This window comes from Eptesicus fuscus, chromosome 21, assembly GCF_027574615.1.
Source record: "Eptesicus fuscus isolate TK198812 chromosome 21, DD_ASM_mEF_20220401, whole genome shotgun sequence".
In the NCBI taxonomy this organism is placed as follows: domain Eukaryota; kingdom Metazoa; phylum Chordata; class Mammalia; order Chiroptera; family Vespertilionidae; genus Eptesicus; species Eptesicus fuscus.
This window is the reverse complement of record NC_072493.1, coordinates 46,263,516-46,282,624: the sequence shown is the minus strand read 5'-3', so window position 1 is coordinate 46,282,624 and position 19,109 is coordinate 46,263,516. Positions and strand designations below refer to the sequence as shown.

Here is a 19,109-nt window from a genome sequence, read left to right as displayed (position 1 = left end):
CCCTCTCCCTTCCTCTCTGAAATCCATAAAAATATATATTTTTTAAAAAGCATTGAGAACATCATAACTATTAAAAAAAAAAGATGTTGGGGGTGGAGAATCAATTAAGGGAGTTTACTGGGAAAAGAAAGCACAGTAAAGAAGCTTAAGGTTGTTGTGCAGGTATAAGTCCTGCTTCCTCCACTGATAGTTTAGGGGGGTTGGCACAGTGAGGGAGACACCCTTAGGGATAAAATTGCTCTGACAAATATCAATGTCCTTGTTAAGGGGTAACTTCTACTAGGTTTTCCGAGCTTCTCCCAGGGCTGCACATGCTTCAAATCAACCAGCTTAAAATAACCAGTATCCCACAGAGGCATGTTTTAGGGTGGGAAATGCTCCCCTTCATACTCAAGGAATAATGTATTTAAAAGAGAATATTCGCCTTAGCTGGTTTGGCTCAGTGGATAGAGCACTGACCTGCGGACTGAAGGGTCCCGGGTTCCATTCCGGTCAAGGTACATGCCTGGGTTGCAGACTCGATCCCCAGTAGGGTGTATGCAGGAAGCAGCCAATCAATGATTCTCTCTCATCACTGATGTTTCTATCTCTCTCTCTCTCCCTTCCCCTCTCTGAAATCAATAAAAATATATATTTTAAAAAGCATTTAGAAGTACACAGTGTACCTAAGCTCATTTCACAGTAATTAAATCGCTAGTGATGGGAACTGGAACCACCACATTTGCCTGAGATGGATGGACCTAGACTTACTAATACACTAATACAGGTGCAGGTTGGGGTCACCTTGTCAGAAGGATGGAATCTAAAATACAAAGGAGTTTTTGTTAGGAAAGAAAAATGCATGGATGTATACCAGGCAAATAAGCAACAGTGTCCCTTGCTGGATACTCAGAGGTGAGTGCAGGCGTTGGCAAACATTTGCTGAAAGGGACAGATGAACGTTTCCCAATTTGCAGACCAAAATGTCTCTGTCAACAACGACCCAATTCTGCCTTTTGCAGCGCAAAAGGTGCCACAGAGGATTCATGACAAACAGGCTGGTTTTGTCCCTGGGTGTCTACTTAAGTCAACTAATGGACTAGGCCTAACCAGTTTGGCTCAGTGGATAGAGCGTCGGCCTGCAGACTCAGGGGTCCCAGGTTCGATTCCGGTCAAGGGCATGTACCTTGGTTGTGGGCATATACCCGGTGGGGTGTGTGGAGGAGGCAGCTGATTGATGTTTCTCTCTCATTGATGTTTCTAATTCTCTATCCCTCTTTCTTCCTCTCTGTAAAAAATCAATAAAACCACAATAAAAATATTAAAAAACAAACAAACAAAATAAACTAATGGACTAAAGCAGTGATTCCCAACATGGGGCCCCCGCCCCACATGGGGGCAATTTGATTTTTAAGGGGGGTTATTCGAAAGAATGAGTTATTAACAGTGATTTTTTTTTGCATTTCTTATGATTCTAGGGGCCTCATATGCATTATATAAATATGTATTGTGAAAAAAATAAATATGTATTGTGACATATTTATACATTTCAGTTCTCTTTAGTATGTTTTGAAACTTTACGTGCTATTTTTATCCTTCATATTATTATTTTTAATAATTTCTTCCTAAGTACTTCAACTGTCCTTTCCTTCTTTTATTTTCCTCTTTCATGGATGCCATGTTCTTTCATAAAAGCTTGTTTAGACCAAATTAATGGCCTTTTAGGCTTCCTCTACGTAAATAGCAGTTCACTTTGTGAATAATAAGAATTATATGTCACGGAGGGGGCATTAGGATTTTAGAGATGCTTAGGTGGGGTGTGGCCAAAAAAGGCTGGGAACCACTGGACTAAAAGTTAAAAAACAGAAGGACTGGAAATAGCACCCTGGGCCCTAATGACTCTGGTCCCAACAGCAGCTCAGGTGGTCACCTCCGCGCCGAAAACTTCGCCCTTAAAAGCATCTCAGGAGCAGACACTGACCACACTTCCTATTCATCAGACCCCGGGCAGACACCGCCGAGTGCTGACCTCCCAGCCGACCTCAACATCCCTGACCCCAACCGGACCCTGACCCCGCCATCTCCCTAAATGCCCCTGCGCTTCTCACAGGCGGGGGGACCTGCAGCACCCCAAACCCTGACAGCCCGGACAAGGGCGTTACCTCCACAGACTCTTCACCTGGGCCCCGACCCCCACGGCACCCCGACCGCACAGATGCCTCTGCTGCCCCTCAAACACCTCAAATCCCGTTCCTACGCGGCTGCCCTCCGCTCCCTCCTCCCGGCCGCTCCCCCCCGTCCCCCCGAACCCCGACCCCGTGGTAATTCCATGCCCCGCACAACGCCACGCCCACACGTCACCCGTGAGAAACCAAACTTCTGTGACAGAAACACTTCCGACTGAAAAACCACACACTCACCTGAGTTTTTCCTAAACCCACCGGGACAGCAGGTACTGGAGCATTTCCGAGAAACGCTTCAACTTCTGCGCTAGTCCCGCTCCCTCTACGGTGGCCGAGGAGGACCTCCGGCTTTTGAGGAAACGCGGCCTACGCTTTGCCGTAATCAGTGGCAATATGTCCGCGCCCACCCAGCGGTGGTCCACGGGAGCCGCCATGTTGGGCCCCCTGACTGCCGTACAGCTGTTACTGCTGCAACTTTAATGCAGGTAGCCAGGGATGGCGGGGAGGTGAGAGGCTACTGAAATGATCTCCTTTACTGGAACGTGGATTCTTGCGAAAAACAGATACAATTTTTGAGAGCTTCGTGATGCAAACACCGTGCGAGCTAAGTTGCTTTCGGCGGGCTGGGCAGAGAAGTATATTCTCCACTTTCATATCCTTAAACACACAAGAGGATCAATTAGGACCTCAGGTGGCGGTAGAGCAGCGCAGGAGGCACTCCTAGAAAGGGACAGCATAACACACCTGTTCAAGGGACACCCCCGGACAGCTCTGGCCAGAAAATAGTTGGCCTGAAGCGTTTTCTCATAACAGAAAGGTTTTCAGAAGCTAGTACAGTGTGAGGCTGGGCATCACCAACCAGGAAAGAGGAACTCTGGGAGAAGGCTAAATCGTCATGATCCATCCCATGACAAGGTATACTCTAAGGGTGGTGATGGAGCTGTAATCCAGGATTTAGGGCAAGAATGTCAGACTGGGGTGTGCATGAGGCCGCTGTTAAAAAATAAATAGTCCTGGACCCCAGTTCAGTACTGGAGTTTCTGGTTTAGGGGATGTGGGATGTGACCCGGGAATTTGCATTCATTTAAGTTTCTGAGGCAGGAAGCCTGTCCATCATCAGAATCAGCCTTGTGCTGGACTGACTGGGGGTCATTTTGTTAGTTATACACATGCCTAATCACTATACACCTGAATCTAATATAATGATGTATGTCAACTGTAATTGAAAATTTATAAAAATTAAATATTAAGGGATAAAAACCATCCTGGATGTCCTCTCCTCTCCTCTCTCTCTCTTATAATCTTCATCAGAGGTTACTTTTCTTTCTTTTTTAAAAATATATTTTATTGATTTTTTACAGAGAGGAAGGAAGAGGGATAGAGAGCTAGAAACATCGATCAGCTACATCCTGCACACCCCCTACTGGGGATGTGCCCGCAACCAAGGTACATGCCCTTGACCAGAATCGAACCTGGGACCCTTCAGTCTTCAGGCCGACGCTCTATCCACTGAGCCAAACCGGTTTCGGCAACAGATGTTACTTTTCCATTGATTTTTAGAGAGAGGGTAAGATAGAAATATCGATGTAAAACATATTGGTTGCCTCCTGCATGATCCCCAACCACTGGCCCCGGGCCAGGGGAGGAGTCTGCAACCTTCATGGGACCCTTCAGTCTGAGGGCTTACACTGTACTCACTGAGCAAGATCGGCTAGGGGTGGAATGTTCTCTTGATACACACATTATGATGGGTGACTCCCCTCAGTCCCTCAGTCTTGTTTCAAAATATATCCAGAAAAGCCTAACAGGGCAGGGCCAGAATACCCCCCCATCCATTACCCCCCCCCCATCCCATTACAAACTATACATTATTATAAATTACTATTACTGTGCATTATTCTTCCTCATAGGATTTATTGCATGCTGTGATTGCATAACCCATTTACTGTCTCTCTCCCTCCATTATAAGGCTAATAAAAGCTGTTCTTTTCCCTGCTTTGCTCACTAATATATAACTTCAGTGGGTAATACAGTGCCCAGCACAATATTTGTAGCGTAAAAATATATCTGAAGGAGTAAATTACCCCAAAGCCAGTATTTGAGATTAAATCCTGAAAGAGCAACCACATGGCAGAGCAAATTTCCATTTCTTTCCCAAAAGCAAAACTGTTTATAGTGTGGATCGGTGGGAAAGAATGGGACAGTTATGAGATTAAGGGAGAGTGCTCTGGAGAGCGAGAGAATCAGAGCCCCTCTCCCAGGAGAAGGAGAGGGAAAAGGAAGAGAAAGCACTTGTCTCAGTTCAGCAGGAAACAGTGGAGCTGGGAGCTTTGAGATGGTGGCAGCTCTAAAGAATGACTGATAGCCCCGTGGACAAATGCAAAGGCTTTCCTTGACAACATCCCTTAAGGATCTCACATCCCATCTCCCACATTCTCCATTCTTAGAGACTAAGATTCTTGTCACCCTTTTTGCTCTATTTATTCTGAACACCTTTTTCTTTCCTGCTCTTCCCAGTTTATATTCAGTTAAAGTGTCTAATCACACATGATTTTTTTTTTTTTTGGGGGGGGTCCTGTTCGGTTGGCCGAAGTGACTAAGTGGTTGAGCATCAACCTATGAACCAGGAGGTTGCTGTTTCAATTCCTGGTCAGGGCATATGCCTGGGTTTCGGGCTCTATCCCAGGTGGGAGGCAAGCAGGGGGAAGGTCTGTGGACTGAAGGGTCCCAGGTTCGATTCCGGTCAAGGGCATGTACCTTGGTTGAGGGCACATCCCCAGTAGGGGGTGGGCAGGAGGTGGCTGATTGATGTTTCTCTCTCATCGATGTTTCTAACACTCTATTCCTTTCCCTTCTTCTCTGTAAAAAAATCAATAAAATATATTTTAAAAAATGTTGTGCCCTAGCCCATTTGCTCAGTGGGTAAAGCGTCAATCCTGGGACCAGAGGTTCCGGGGTTGGATTCTGGTGAAGGGCAGGTACCTTGGTTCCAGATTCCCTGGGCCTGGTTTCTCTCTTTCTCTCCCTCTCCCTTCCACTCTCTCTAAAAATCAATAGAAAAATATTCTAGGGTGAGGATTAATAACAACAAAAAATAAGAATAATTTGTGGGGAGACAACTGTTCTTTTTTAAAATCTATTTTTATTGATTTCAGAGAGGAAAGGAGAAGGAGAGAGAATCATACAGATAGAAACATCAGTGATCTGCTGCCGCCTGCATGTCCACACTGGGGATCAAGCCTGCAATCTGGACCAGGAATCAAACTGTGACTTCCTTATTCATAGGTTGATGCTCAACCACTGACCCACCCAGGCTGGATGAGACAACTGTGGTTTACAATTCTTTACAATCGCCTTCCAATGGCTCATTCACGTCAGTGACAAAAAGAACTATGATTAGTAATTTTAGCACAACCAGTCACTTTCCAAATCAATATACAACTGTTTTTATTTTTCTGTGTTGGGAAATATAGAATCATTTCAACCAGTGTTCTCCAGTATAACTCTCTGGCATAATGCAAATTATAAAATTTCTCTTGAGTAGCCATAATGTTAGTTTTGTTCATTGTGCTGTCCGGTGAGGTAGCTACTAGTCACACACATATGGCTACTGAGCACTTGAAACGTGCTTTACAGCACCCTTGAAACAGTGTTTATTTGTTTTGTAAAGATGAAAAATTTAGTCACCAATGGAAGACCAGGGGGTGAGAGGGCAACAGGAGCTAGAGGGTCCAAGGAGGTGGGAGCAACCAGGAGAGCACCAGGGGGAGGGATCCTTAGTATCAATGCATATATTCCAATGCATATTGGAAGACGCCAGTGCCAGCCTGGATCCCGAGATGTTGACAGTGGCAACTCTGACTCATCCACCAGCCACTCCCTCCTAAGTGACAACTCTCCTTGCAGATTGGGGCTCAGCTTAAGCTGCTTCCCATAAATGAGCAGATCTGGGTACTGCAGACCATCATCTGGACAAGACAGCCAGTAGAGGGACCTTCGTGTTTTCTGCAAATCATTTGATCAGACTTGTTGTGGAAGAGAGATTGAATCAGCTGCCCTATAAAGAAGGCATAGCATAAATGCACAGTAGGCCTGGGACAGTAGGCAGGGGCAGGTTGGAGAGGATCCATGGGGGAAAAATGGGTCATATGTAATAATTTCAACAATAAAGGATTATTTCTTTTTTTCAAAAAAATATTTTTATTGACTTCAGAGAGGAAGGGAAAGGGGAGAGAGAAACATCAATGATGAGAGAGAATCATGGATTGGTTGCCTCCTGCATGTCCCACACTGCGGATCAAGCCCACAACCCGGGCATGTTGCCCTGACCAGGAATTGAACCCTGACCTCCTGGTTCAGAGGTCAACCACTGAGCAACACCAGCCGGGTTTGGAAAATATTTTAATATTCTTATGCCAATTGCAGATCCCTCAGTACATTGAAACTGTTTCCTAATTTGTAAACTTTATCTTACAGCCACAAATAAACCCAAATGGGAGTAAGTTCTTTGACCCTCTCTAGTTCGCATTTTGTTTAGTTTGCTTACAGTTCATGGGGGCTCCAACTACAGTTGACATACAGCATTATATTAGTTTCAGGTATACAACATTGTGATAGGCATGAATATAATTTACAAAATGAGTTCTATTTAAATAAATTTCTGCTTCTATAAGCCACCCAGGCTATGGCATTGTCTTACAGCAATGAGAACAACTAAGACCACGTCCATTTCACAAGTGTAGACACTGACATACTCTTACACGATTAGCTGGTGTGTACAGGTGCGACTTAGAGATAAGATCACATGACTACCTGCATGCTGTCTCCAGGACACCATGACCTTCTTCTCTTTTCATCACTACTGCATCTTCAGCCCTGGAACAGAACCAGGTACAAAGGAAGTACTTGACAAAAACTACTTATAAATGAATAAATAGACCCAATATAAGGCTTCTGTTTTTCATAAGTCCCTCTGCAAAATATAAACTTCTTAAAGAGTTTAGGTAGACACGTCCATTTTCAATTAACCATTCACACTCGCCTGGGGAAACTGAATTGATAAATACATGTACATATACCACCACTCCAGTATTAGCACTTTAGTGGTTTTCACTCACACCAACATTTCAGATACAAATTCCGTTCATGTTTTCAAAATTCACTTATTACCTCCAAAGAGCTTCTTTTATTTCTTCAACGGACACAATAGACCAATTGATGTATGTGTTTGGCTTAAGACCAGAGTATGCCTTAGTATCAGTGTATATATGTCCTAGCATGAGACACATAACTTCCCAATTTCAGCATGTAGACAATTTCTCTCAGGATATACTTTTCAACAATAACGTGAACTAAAATTTTTTGATGCAATCTCTGCACACAGGATGACTCCTATTGGTTTCCTATGACATAAAGTAACACGTAATTGGTCACTGACGGTGAGACCACACTCACTGCATTCAGAAGGTTGCTGTCCTGTGCACCTCTGGCCTCAGGCTCACCCACGGAGACTACATTCCTGTTTGCTAGAGGCCCAGTGATGTTTAATACTGACTGAGGGACCACAGAAGGCCCTGGCCTAGTCACCGTATCAACAAGGTTTATTTCCTGCAGGACAACACTGGTCTGTGATGAGCTGGAACTCTCTGAGCGAGGAAGTATCGCCTTGACTGGGCCACCACGTGTTGCTCTTGGATGTATTTTTTTATGTGTCACAAGGGTAGACATGTAGGCAAAAGCTTCCCCACACGTGCTGCAGGTATAGGGTCTCTCTGTGGTATGAATCCTTTGATGTTTAATGAGACTTAACTTCCGGGAGAAGAATTTTCCACACTCACTGCACACGAAGGGCGTCTTTCCTGTGTGAAATCTCTGATGCGCTATGAGATCGCCCTTCTGGATGAAGCCTTTTCCACATTCGTTGCAAACATAAGGTTTCTCCCCCGTGTGAATTCGCCTGTGTACAGTGAGATTGCTCATCCGGATGAAACTTTTTCCACATTCCTTGCATATACAAGGTTTCTCCCCCGTGTGAATTCGCCTGTGTACAACCAGGTCGCCGTTCCGGATGAAGCCTTTTCCGCACTCACTGCATACGAAGGGTTTCTCTCCTGTGTGTGTTCTCTGATGTATACTGAGTAATGATTTTTTGAGAAATGCTTTGCCACATTCAGAGCATTTATAAGGTTTCTCTCCTGTGTGCGTTCTCTGGCGTTCAGTGAGCGTGACGTTTCTGGAGAAAGCTTTCCCGTCCTCACTACATTGATGTGGCTTTTCACGTGTATGAATGACCTGATGATCAGTGAGGCAAGACTTTTTCTTGAAGGCTTTCCCACAGTCATTGCATACGTGAGCCTTCTCTCTTTTCTGAGGTTTCTGAGGTTTGAAGGGTTGAGACTTAGTGCTGATGAGTTTTCGGCTTTCGCGAAATTTCATTTGAGCCTGATATTGTTCACTACTAGCATGGAGAAAGGACTGTCCATCTTCAGAAATCTCAGTGGGTGTCTTGATTTCATCACAGCTACTCCTCTGGTTAGGTAAAGATAAATCTGATTTCATACTTTTCTCATGTGAGTCAAACATATGTTTTTGTCGTAACAGAGAATGGTTTGTGCTCTCCTGGGCAGCATTTTCACAGGTGTTACATTGATGCCATTGTTGTAGGCTTTCATTTTGTAAGTGTTCTGGCAGATGATCATCACGTTTCCAGATTTCTAGGAAAGAATAGAACAATGAACTCATCCAGCATCTTGAATTGGAAGGAAAGTAATGAAAAATTATCCTGATACATTCAGCCTAGCTAGCTTGGCTTAGTGGTTAAGCGTGGACCTATGAACCAGGAGGTTATGGTTTGATTACCAATCAGGGCACATGCCTGGGTTGCAGACTCAGTCCCCATTAGGGGGCGTGCAGGAGGCAGCCAATCAGTGATTCTTTCTCATCGTTGATATTTCTCTCTCTCTCTCTCCCTCCTCTTTCCTCTCTGAAATCAATAAAATTGTATTTGTTACAAAATTCCATGTCCAATGTTCTTTGGAAAACACAGTATTATAAAGAAAGGAAAGGTAAAAGTTGAATGTAAAATCAGGTTCCATAATGAAATATAGATATTTCTACTTCTTAAGAACATGGCAATCATGCAGACTTTAAAATATAGGCAATTTATGGGATCAGCAGACACACAGAAAAGGGCCACCTTAACCAAATTGGAGAGGGACAGACTCACTCCTTCCACATTCCTCACTGCTGACCACTGTGTACCAACATGGTCCTAGGTTGGGGACACACAAACACAGTCCTCATGTACAGGGGGTCACACTGCAGTTTGGTGAAGCCACTTAAAGGGCAAAGACACCTGCGAGAAACAGCTACAGGTTGTAAAAACGGGTGGGAAGGCACAGTGGAGATGGAGAGGGTGGAGGAAAACAAGCTACATTCAGAAGCCAGGACTCGCTGTGGGTCCATTAGTGTGGTGGGCACGGCAGGAATAAGGGATAACATAACAGAAAGCTCCTAGCACCTGTGACTAACACCCTCCAGAACAGAACCCCCGTTCCGCAACCCAAATCCTTCTCCACGTCTCTTCTCCATTAATGTAAATGAGAACGCCACTCTTCCCTGTAACCAGAACAAAACTTCTCAGCATCACCCTTCATCTGGTACTCTCTCTCACACACAGCACTACCTCCGTGATAAATCCGCACATCCTCCCCTATGAATGTGCCCAGAATTGGACTAACACCCCTCCCACACGTGGAAGCAAGTCCCTCTTTCAGACTACAGCAGTAGCCTTCTGCCTGCTTTTCCTGTTCCTCCCTGCCAGTGACTGACTGTTATTTCTGGAATGTTCCCCACAGCCCACTCTGCTCCATCCACACCAGCTCCTGAATGTTTCTCAAATACAATCCTGCCTTTTGTTCTGCCGGCCTCTCTACGTGGAATCCTCTAACCCAGCAGCCTAATGTCCCTCATCTCTTGGCTCAAAAGCACCTCATCAGAGAGCAGTTCCCGTCCTAAAAGCGCAGCCCGAGCCCCAGCACCTACTGCTCCATTCTTCAGACTGAATTTTTATCACAGCAGCTTTCACCTCCTCGATATATTATTTATTTGTGTTTTTTTATTCATTTTCTTACTCCTTCTGTTAAAATGAAAGCTCTTGGTATATTTGTATGCTTTGTCTCACTGCAGTTATGCCCAGCATAGAGTACGTTATCTAAGAAAAATTTGTAGAGCCCTAACCAGTTTGGCTCAGTGGATAGAGCGTCGGCCTGCGGACTGACGGGTCCCAGGTTCAATTCCGGTCAAGGGCATGTACCTTGGTTGCGGGCACATCCCCGGTAGGGGTTGTGCAGGAGGCAGCTGATTGATGTTTCTCTCTCATCGATTTTTCTAACTCTATCCCTCTCCGTTCCTCTCTGTAAAAAATCAATAAAAATATATATATATATATATATTTTTTTTTAAATATATTTTATTGATTTCTACAGGGAGGAAGGGAGAGGGATAGAGAGCCAGAAACGTCGATGAGGGAGAAACATCGACCAGCTGCCTCCCGCACATCCCCCACTGGGGATGTGCCCGCAACCAAGGCACATGCCCCTAACCGGAATCGAACCTGGGACCTTCCAGTCCGCAGGCCGACGCTCTATCCACTGAGCCAAACCGGTTTCGGCCAATAAAAATATATTTTAAAAAAAAAAATAAAAATAATTTGTAGAGGATAAAACAAGGAAGCAACAACAGGTATGGAACACACTGGGCAGCATCTTGGAAAGAAGATAAAAATCTATTTCTTTATGAACAACATATCATATCACGCAAATAACAGGAAGAAAAATTTTAACATCATGTGATGGGTATGGGAGTTAACCAGGACTGAATGTCCTCATTCTATGGTGGGGAGAAAATGAGAGTTTTAGGGAAGTAAATACTATAATGGTAATGTCTACATTAAACAAGAACAAAATTCCAAATTAGAAAATACACAAAGGAATTCATTCAAAGTAGGCAAGAGTATTATGGTCTGGTTTAGGCAGGAAGGTACCTAGTTAAATGTTCTACTTAAATCACATCATGTATATAGAGCAGATTCCTTTAAAGAAGCGAGCACTATGGGTAGGGAACAACTGATGTGATGGCTGAATGGCCAGGGGGGCAGGTGCACAGGAGTGAAGGAGAACCTAAACTTACAGGGGTTCTCTAGGCGGGACGATGATTCTAGTTCCTTGCTGTGACTGGGAGCTCAGGAGAGCTGCAAGGAGATGAGTAAATTCCACCAAATAGTGGAATTCCACAGAATGGTGGATCACATTGGGGAGGCCGCACTAGAGGAGACTTGTGAAGGGAACAAAAGATGCTTAGCTGATTAGAATGAAGAAAACTTTGAAGGGTTGGTGGTTCAGATGAGCAAATGGGAACCAGAACTTAGGAAGAACCTCAGAGAGAAGAAAAAGAGGAAGTAAGAGAAAAAGGAGAGGAATATCACAGGGAGCCATTTTCCTTGAGGACACATCATCTAAGACGGGGGTGGGGGGGGATGTTAGGAAGGCAATAGGCAATCAATATCAGCAGAGGCAGAAAGGAGCAGTGGTCAGAAGACAGTGAGCACACTTCTGTCACTGAAGGGTGGCCCTGACCAGTGCAGTCTCATAGCAGGGGAGGTGGGAGAGGACACAGAAGGGAAAGATTTGAGAATCCTGGAAAAAAAAAACACACAAAAAAACCCCCAGCCCTAGCCGGTTTGGCTCAGTGGATAGAGCATCGGCCTGTGGACTGAAAGGTCCCAGGTTCGATTCTGGTCAAGGACACATGCCTAGGTTGCAGGCTCAATCCCCAGTGGGGGGGTGTACAGGAGGCAGCCAATGAATGATTCTCTCTCATCAGTGATGTTTCTATTTCTCTCCCTCTCTCTCTTCATCTCTGAAATCAATAAAAATGTATTAAAAAAAAAAAAAGGGCTCTGACTGGTTTGGCTCAGTGGATAGAGCGTCGGCCTGAGGACTAAAGGGTCCCAGGTTCGATTCTGGTCAAGGGCATGTACCTTGGTTGCGGGCACAGCCCCAGTGGGGGCTGTGCAGGAGGCAGCTGATCGATGTTTCTCTCTCATCAATGTTTTTTTTTTAAAAAAATATATTTTATTGATATTTTACAGAGAGAAAGGGGGAGGGAGAGAGAGTTAGAAACATCGATGAGAGAGAAACATCAATCAGCTGCCTCCTGCACACCTCCCACTGGGGATGTGCCCGCAACCAAGGTACATGCCCTTGACCGGAATCGAACCTGGGACCCTTGAGTCCGAAGGCCAACGCTCTATCCACAGAACCAAACTGGTTAGGGCTTATCAATGTTTCTGACTGTCTATCCCTCTCCCTTCCTCTCTGTAAAAAAATCAATGAAAAAATAATATATTTTTAAAAAGGCCCATGTCCTGCTGGCATGGGTCAGTGGTTGAGCGACCACCTGTGAACCAGGTCACAGTTCGATTCCTGGTCAGGGCACATGCCTGGGTTGCAAGCTCAATCGCCAGTGTGGGGTGTGCAGGGATCAGCCAATCAATGATTCTCTCTCTACGAAGTGATTCTATCTCTCTATTCCTCTCCCTTTCTCTCTAAAAACAAAAGTAAACAAAATGATAAAAACATATTTTAAAAAAGTAAAAGAGAAACATACAGCCAAAACTCAAGGTGCAGATAAAGAGGGATCAAATCCCAGAAGAGATAAAGGGATCTATTTTTCTCTGAACTCCTACAGACAGAAAGGGGTCCCTCTCTCAAAGGGAAAGACGTGCACTGAGGCACTGCTCACCTATCCTCAAATCCCTTCACCTCTAAGCCTCTTCTCTGAGCGACTAGAATGTGATTTCCACAGCCCCCCTACGCTGGTTCTCACTCACCTGAACCGGTCCCACAGTGGAGTTCACCTGCCACTGTCCATGGTGCTTCTCCGTGATCCAACTTGGAGAATACGTCGGATTTGCTGGCCTCACAACCTGTTCATGGGAAATGATAGAAGCCTTAGACACACTGAATAGGACTCGAGGTCCCTGCAGACTACAGAATATAATATTTAAAGACTAAACAATTGTCATAGTTAGACAGTAAAGGCTATTCTCTCAGCAGAAGGGAGAATGTTCCTCTCTGGGTCCACAGGGAAAACTAAGATTCCTCTACCACTTCAGAAAACCAGACATGCCAGAGCTTTCAGAAGCTGAGAATGGAAAGGCCACTGACTGGGGACCATCTGACTGACACGGGGGAGCTGTCCTCACCCACTGACACCAGGTGGCTGTAGGTCTCCAACATCACGTCCCTGTACAGGTCCTTCTGCTCGGGGTCCAGGAGCTGCCACTCCTCCCAGGTGAAGTCCACGGCCACATCGTGAAATGTCAGGGATCCCTCTGACAACTCCATGCTGTGTAATGGCGTGACATCCTTTAGATGATACAGAAGAAATGTTAGTTTTTCTGCTCACGTTCATTTTATAGATTACACTTACACAGTGAGTGGGATTTTAATCTAGTAAACAGTTGAATAATCACATGCCTAGTAAAATACATGGTGGAGAAAAGTAGTTTTGCAGTTGTTCCCATGGAAAATAATACAACAATTAATAAGCAATACAGCAATCAACTCTGTGTCACATACAACTGTAAAGCTACTCTTGGCCCACCTTGTACCTTATAATTGAGCATTCAATGTGTTCATCCAGTTAGGAGTTCCTGAAATATGAAGAATTTAAATGTTCTTGTTACCTAGAAATACCACATTCATGTATTTGAGACACAATACAGGTGTCCCCCACAAATGTATACACACTTTCAATAATTATTAATTCCAGTGGGTTAAATCTGAAAGAAAGACTAATTAAAAAAATTTAAAAAATAAAAGTGTTAAGTAAGTTTTCAAAGAGCACACAGCTAGTAAAATATCATTTTAATATTAGATGTGTGATCCCAAGGCTGATTTTCTTTCCACTGTGTGGAGCAATTCTGAGTGCTTGGTAAAGCGATAATTGAATAAATTGTTGGATGGATGAATTGGATTGATGGTTGAATTGGTGGATGAATAAATGGATGGAGGGATGAAATGATCACATTTCTATTATGTGTCTCCTCATTTCAATGTAAATAAGAGGAAAAGAAATAGTAAAAAAAAAAAATCTGAAAGAAATATCTATTGAGCTATCAGCTTTAAAGTGTTGCATACAATTTTTTCGGACACCCTAAATATATGGTTACTTCTCAGATTAGCAAAGGTGGTTTTTACAGGCCTCTAGAAATCCTGAAGACAGAAAAGGATAAAACAGACCCAAACTCACCTGAGCCTGGAGCATTTCCTTCTGTTTTCTGAAAAGAGCTGGTGCCCTAGCCAGTTTGGCTCAGTGGATAGAGCGTTGGCCTGGGGACTGACGGGTCCTGGGTTTGATTCTGTACAAGGGCACATGCCTGGGTTACGGGCTTGATCCCCAGTAGGGTGCGTGCAGTAGGCAGTCGATCAGTGATTCTCTCTCATCATTGATGTTTCTATCTCTCCTTCTCCCTTCTCTGAAATCAACTTTTTTTTTAATTTTTTTTTTATTTTAAAGAGCTGACAACTGGGAGGGTCCGACTTGGTATGTTTGGGTTTGCTCTAAATTTCTGTTACCCGACTCTTCAACTTCCTCCTGCTTCACATGATTCTATTGCTTCTGATGAGTCAGAACCTGTGCATTAAGGAGAAAATTCAATGCGTCATATATTTGGTCTGGGACCTAGTGCCAACGTCCTCCTGTTCACACAGTGACCCTAGTGTCCCTTCACTTGGTCTCCCAGAAGCATGCACTCTTCAGGTCCATGAAGCCTTAGATTATAAATGCGGTGGAGGAATTCCTTTATCCTGTGGGATTTAAGTGGTGCATCATGAAAGAAGATGAGGGAAAGGCCACTGCAGGAGCAGAGTAATTGTTCCATCTATTCTAGGTTATTTTGCTGGTCTAATAATTAAACTCACATCACAGATTAATAAGGGAAACACAAAAAAGATTAATGACATGTATACCTCCTATATACATGGAAGCAACTCAGAAAAATAGAATATGGGCCAAAATGGCAAACATTATCACCTGGAAAACAAAGAACAACAGTTTGCCTAAAGTCAAAAGCTGTTACGGGGAGCCCTAGCTGGTTTGGCTCAGTGGATAGAGCGTAGGCCTGTGGACTGAAGGGTCCCATGTTCGTTTGCAGTTAAGGGCACATGCCTAGGTTGCAGGCTTGATCCCCAGTAGGGGGCATGTGGGAGGCAGCAAATCAAGGATTCTCTTTCATCATTGATGTTTCTCTATCTCTCTCTCCCTTCCTCTCTGAAATCAATAAAAATATATTGGGGGGAAAAACACAGAGGACTGGAAATTGTACTCTGGGCCGCAATGCCTTCGGTCCTAACAGCAGCCAAGGTCTTAATCTTAAACAAACATCAGAACTTCACCCTTACAAGCTCCTGGGGACCAGAGACACTGATCCCACATATTTCTTCCTTTTTTTTTTTTTTTCCAAATGGAACTTGCTTCTCAGTGACGAATTCATGCACTTGGGGTGGGTGGATGGGAGTTCTCATTTGTTTTGAAATCCCAAATTAATGAGCATAATAAACTCTTACTGCTGGCACTGGCTTTACCCCAAGTGGCCAAGCGGCACTGACTATTATTTGTTTTTTTTAAAAAATATATTTTATTGATTTTTTATAGAGAGGGAGAGAGATAGAAACATCGATGGGAGAGAAACATCGATCAGCTGCCTCCTGCACACACCCCCACTGGGGATGTGCCCGCAACCAAGGTACATGCCCTTGACCGGAATCGAACCCGGGACCTTTCAGTCCGCAGGCTGACGCTCTATCCACTGAGCCAAACCGGTTTTGGCTATTATTCTTTTTTTTTTTTAATATATTTTATTGATTTTTTACAGAGAGGAAGAGAGAGGGATAGAGAAATAGAAACATCAATGATGAGGCCGGCTGCCCGCTTCATACCCCCCACTGGGAATCGAGCCCACAACACGGGGCATGTGCCCTAGGCCGGAATAGAACCCGGGACCCTTCAGTCCGCAGGCCAACGCTCTATCCACTGAGCCGTACTGGTCAGGGCACGACTCTCTAGTCTTAAGTCCCCTAACCCCCCATCCTTTCCCTTTCCACTGACATGGGGCAGCCCTTGTAGACCTGCCAAGCCCTGCCAATCACAGTGGGAAGGGGGAAAAGGGAGCGATCACAGTGCATGGGGTTCAAGCTCACGTTGGGAGGAGCAAAGGGGAGCCCGGGGCAAATGAATCAGAGGCTTCCCTCGGCTCAAGGTGTCCGCCACGGCGGTGCGCCCCCTGGCGGACGAGCCAGGAGGTGGTGACGGCGGCCGCGGAGGCGTTCTTTCCGGCCGCACTCTCTGGCGCCGTTTGAAGCCTCGCGACCCGTCAGGACTCCGAACCGTCCGACCACCTTAGCGGGCTGCCTGCGGCCTTCGGGTTGGGAGGTCCTGGTTGGCCTGAGGATGGGTTTCTGTGGTTCCTCCTCGGGCCGGCGCCGCGCAGGACCCGCTCCTGGGCGATGCGCACTCTGCCCTCCCCACCTCGGCCCCCCAAGTGCTCGGGACCGGACGGGAAGGGTGGCCAGCGGGCGGAGTGGGGGCTGCTGACCGCACCATTGCTGGGGGGCCTCTTGAGGAGGCGGGTCTGTGTGTGTGTTTGGGGGGGCGGGGTCGGTGGGAAGGCTGTGGTCCTGCGTCACAATGAGCACTTGGGAGGTTTGGATTTCCTGCCGCCGCCTCCCAGCTCCCAGCGACCTCCCCACCTTCCACCTTCCCCGCCGCCCCCCCTCCTCCCCACACTTTCCTTCTTCATCAGACACCCGGGCAGACACCGCCGTGTGCTGACCCCCAACCTGACCCTGCCACCGCCATCTCCCTAAATGCCCCTGCGCTTCTCACAGGTGGGGGACCTGCAGCACCCCAAACCCTGACAGCCCGGACAAGGGCGTTCCCTCCACGGACTCTTCACCTGGGCCCTGACCCCCAGGGCACCCCGACCGCACAGATGCCTCTGCTGCCCCTCAAACACCTCAAATCCCGTTCCTACGCGGCTGCCCTCCGCTCCCTCCTCCCGGCCGCTCCCCTCCCCCCGAACCCCGTGGTAATTCCAAGCCCCGCACAACGCCACGCCCACACGTCACCCGTGAGAAACCGAACTTCTCCTGTGACGCAAACCCTTCCGACTGAAAAACTACACACTCACCTGAGTTTTTCCTCAAACCCACCCGGACCGCACACACTGTGGGGTTTTCGCAAAACGCTTCCACGTCTGCGCTAGTCCCGCTCCCTCTACGGTGGCCGAGGAGGACCTCCGGCTTTTGAGGAAACCAGGCCTACGCTTTGCCGTAATCAGTGGCAATATGTCCGCGCCCACCCAGCGGTGGCCCACGGGGGCCGCCATGTTGGGCCACTTGATTGCCGTACAGCTGTTACAGCTGAGAATTTAATGCACAGAAAGGTGAGAGGCTACTGAAATGATCTCCTTTACTGGAACGTGGACTCTTAAAAAACAGATACAGTTTGAGAGCTTCGTGATGCAAACACCGTGCGAGCTAAGTTGCTTTCATATCCTTAAACACTTTACATATCCTTAAACACACAAGAAAAGTTTCCAAAGGATCGATTGGGACCTCAGGTGGCGGTAGGGCAGCGCAGGAGGCAAAGAACAGCATAGCACACCTGTTCAACGGACTCCCCTGGACAGCTCTGGCCCGAAAATAGTTGGCCTGAAGCATTTTTTAAATTTTTTCTAAATACATTTTATTGATTTTTTTACAGAGAAGAAGGGAGAGGGATAGAGCGTTAGAAACATCTATGAGAGAGAAACATCGATCAGCTGCCTACTGGGGATGTGCCTGCAACCAAGGTACATGCCTTTGACCGGAATCGAACCTGGGACCCTTCAGTCCACAGGCCGACGCTCTATCCGCTGAGCCAAACCGGTTAGGGCCTGAAGCGTTTTTATTTTTTTAATACATTTTTATTAATTTCAGATAGGAAGGGAGAGACAGAAATATCAATGAAGAGAGGGAATCATTGATTACTTGCCTGCTGCACGCTCCCTACTGGGGATCGAGCCCGCAGGTACCTTGGTTGCGGGCACATCCCCAGTAGGAGGTGTGCAGGAGGCAGCTGATTGATGTTTGTCTCTCATCGATGTTTCTAACTCTCTATCCCTCTCCCTTCCTCTCTGTAAAAAAAAATCAATAAAATATATTTTAAAAGAATAAAGGATGCCCTGACCGGTTTGGCTCAGTGGATAGAGCGTCGGACTGCGGACTGAAGGGTCCCGGGTTCGATTCCGGTCAGGGGCATGTGCCTTGGTTGCGGGTACATCCCCAGTGGGGGGGTGTGCAGGAGGCAGCTGATTGGTGTTTCTCTCTCATCGATGTTTCTAACTATCCCTCTCTCTTCCTCTCTGTAAAAAATCAATAAAATATATTTTAAAAAATCAATAAAAATATTTTAAAAGAATAAAGGAGTTCTTTAAAAAAAAATGATTGATAGCCCCGTTGACAAATGCAAAGGCTTTCCTTGACAACATCCCTTAAGGATCTCACATCCCATCTCCCATATTCTCCATTCTTAGAGACTAAGATTCTTGTCACCCTTTTTGCTCTTATTTATTCTGAACACCTTTTTCTTCCCTGCTCTGCCCAGTTTATATTCAGTTAAAGTTTCTAATCACACATGATTTGGGGGGACTGTCCTGACAACCGATATGAACCAGGACAGGAGGTTGCTTTTGGTTCCCGGTCAGGGCATATGCCTGGATTGAGGTGGGAGGCCTGCAGGGGGCAGCTGATCAATTATTCTCTCTCTCATCAGTGATGTTTCCATCCTTCTTCCCTCTCCCTGAGGATAAGATATAATTTGTAGCCCTAACCGGTTTGGCTC

At 45.8% G+C, this 19,109-nt stretch overlaps 1 protein-coding gene across 5 annotated transcripts; it reads right to left on the bottom strand.

Annotated features, from left to right (window-relative positions):
- Positions 1-2,761: 2,761 nt before the first annotated feature.
- Positions 2,762-14,707, bottom strand: LOC103304256 (zinc finger protein 350). Of its 5 annotated transcripts, none has more exons than XR_008554929.1 (5): positions 14,478-14,707; positions 13,429-13,591; positions 13,054-13,149; positions 6,975-8,875; positions 2,762-2,819 (listed from the first exon to the last, which is right to left on the bottom strand). XR_008554929.1 is itself a non-coding variant. In XM_054710564.1 (5 exons), exons 1-5 carry the CDS (start codon positions 14,490-14,492, stop codon positions 7,032-7,034), a joined length of 1,539 nt encoding a protein of 512 aa, XP_054566539.1. In that variant the 5' UTR covers positions 14,493-14,707; the 3' UTR covers positions 6,389-7,031. The 5 variants fall into 5 exon arrangements, 2 of the variants coding, with proteins under 2 accessions (XP_054566539.1, XP_054566538.1); XR_008554928.1 differs by lacking the exon at positions 2,762-2,819 and adding an exon at positions 6,163-6,219; XR_008554927.1 differs by lacking the exon at positions 2,762-2,819 and having other exon boundaries at positions 6,389-7,037; positions 7,332-8,875.
- Between the last annotated feature and the right edge of the window lie 4,402 nt (positions 14,708-19,109).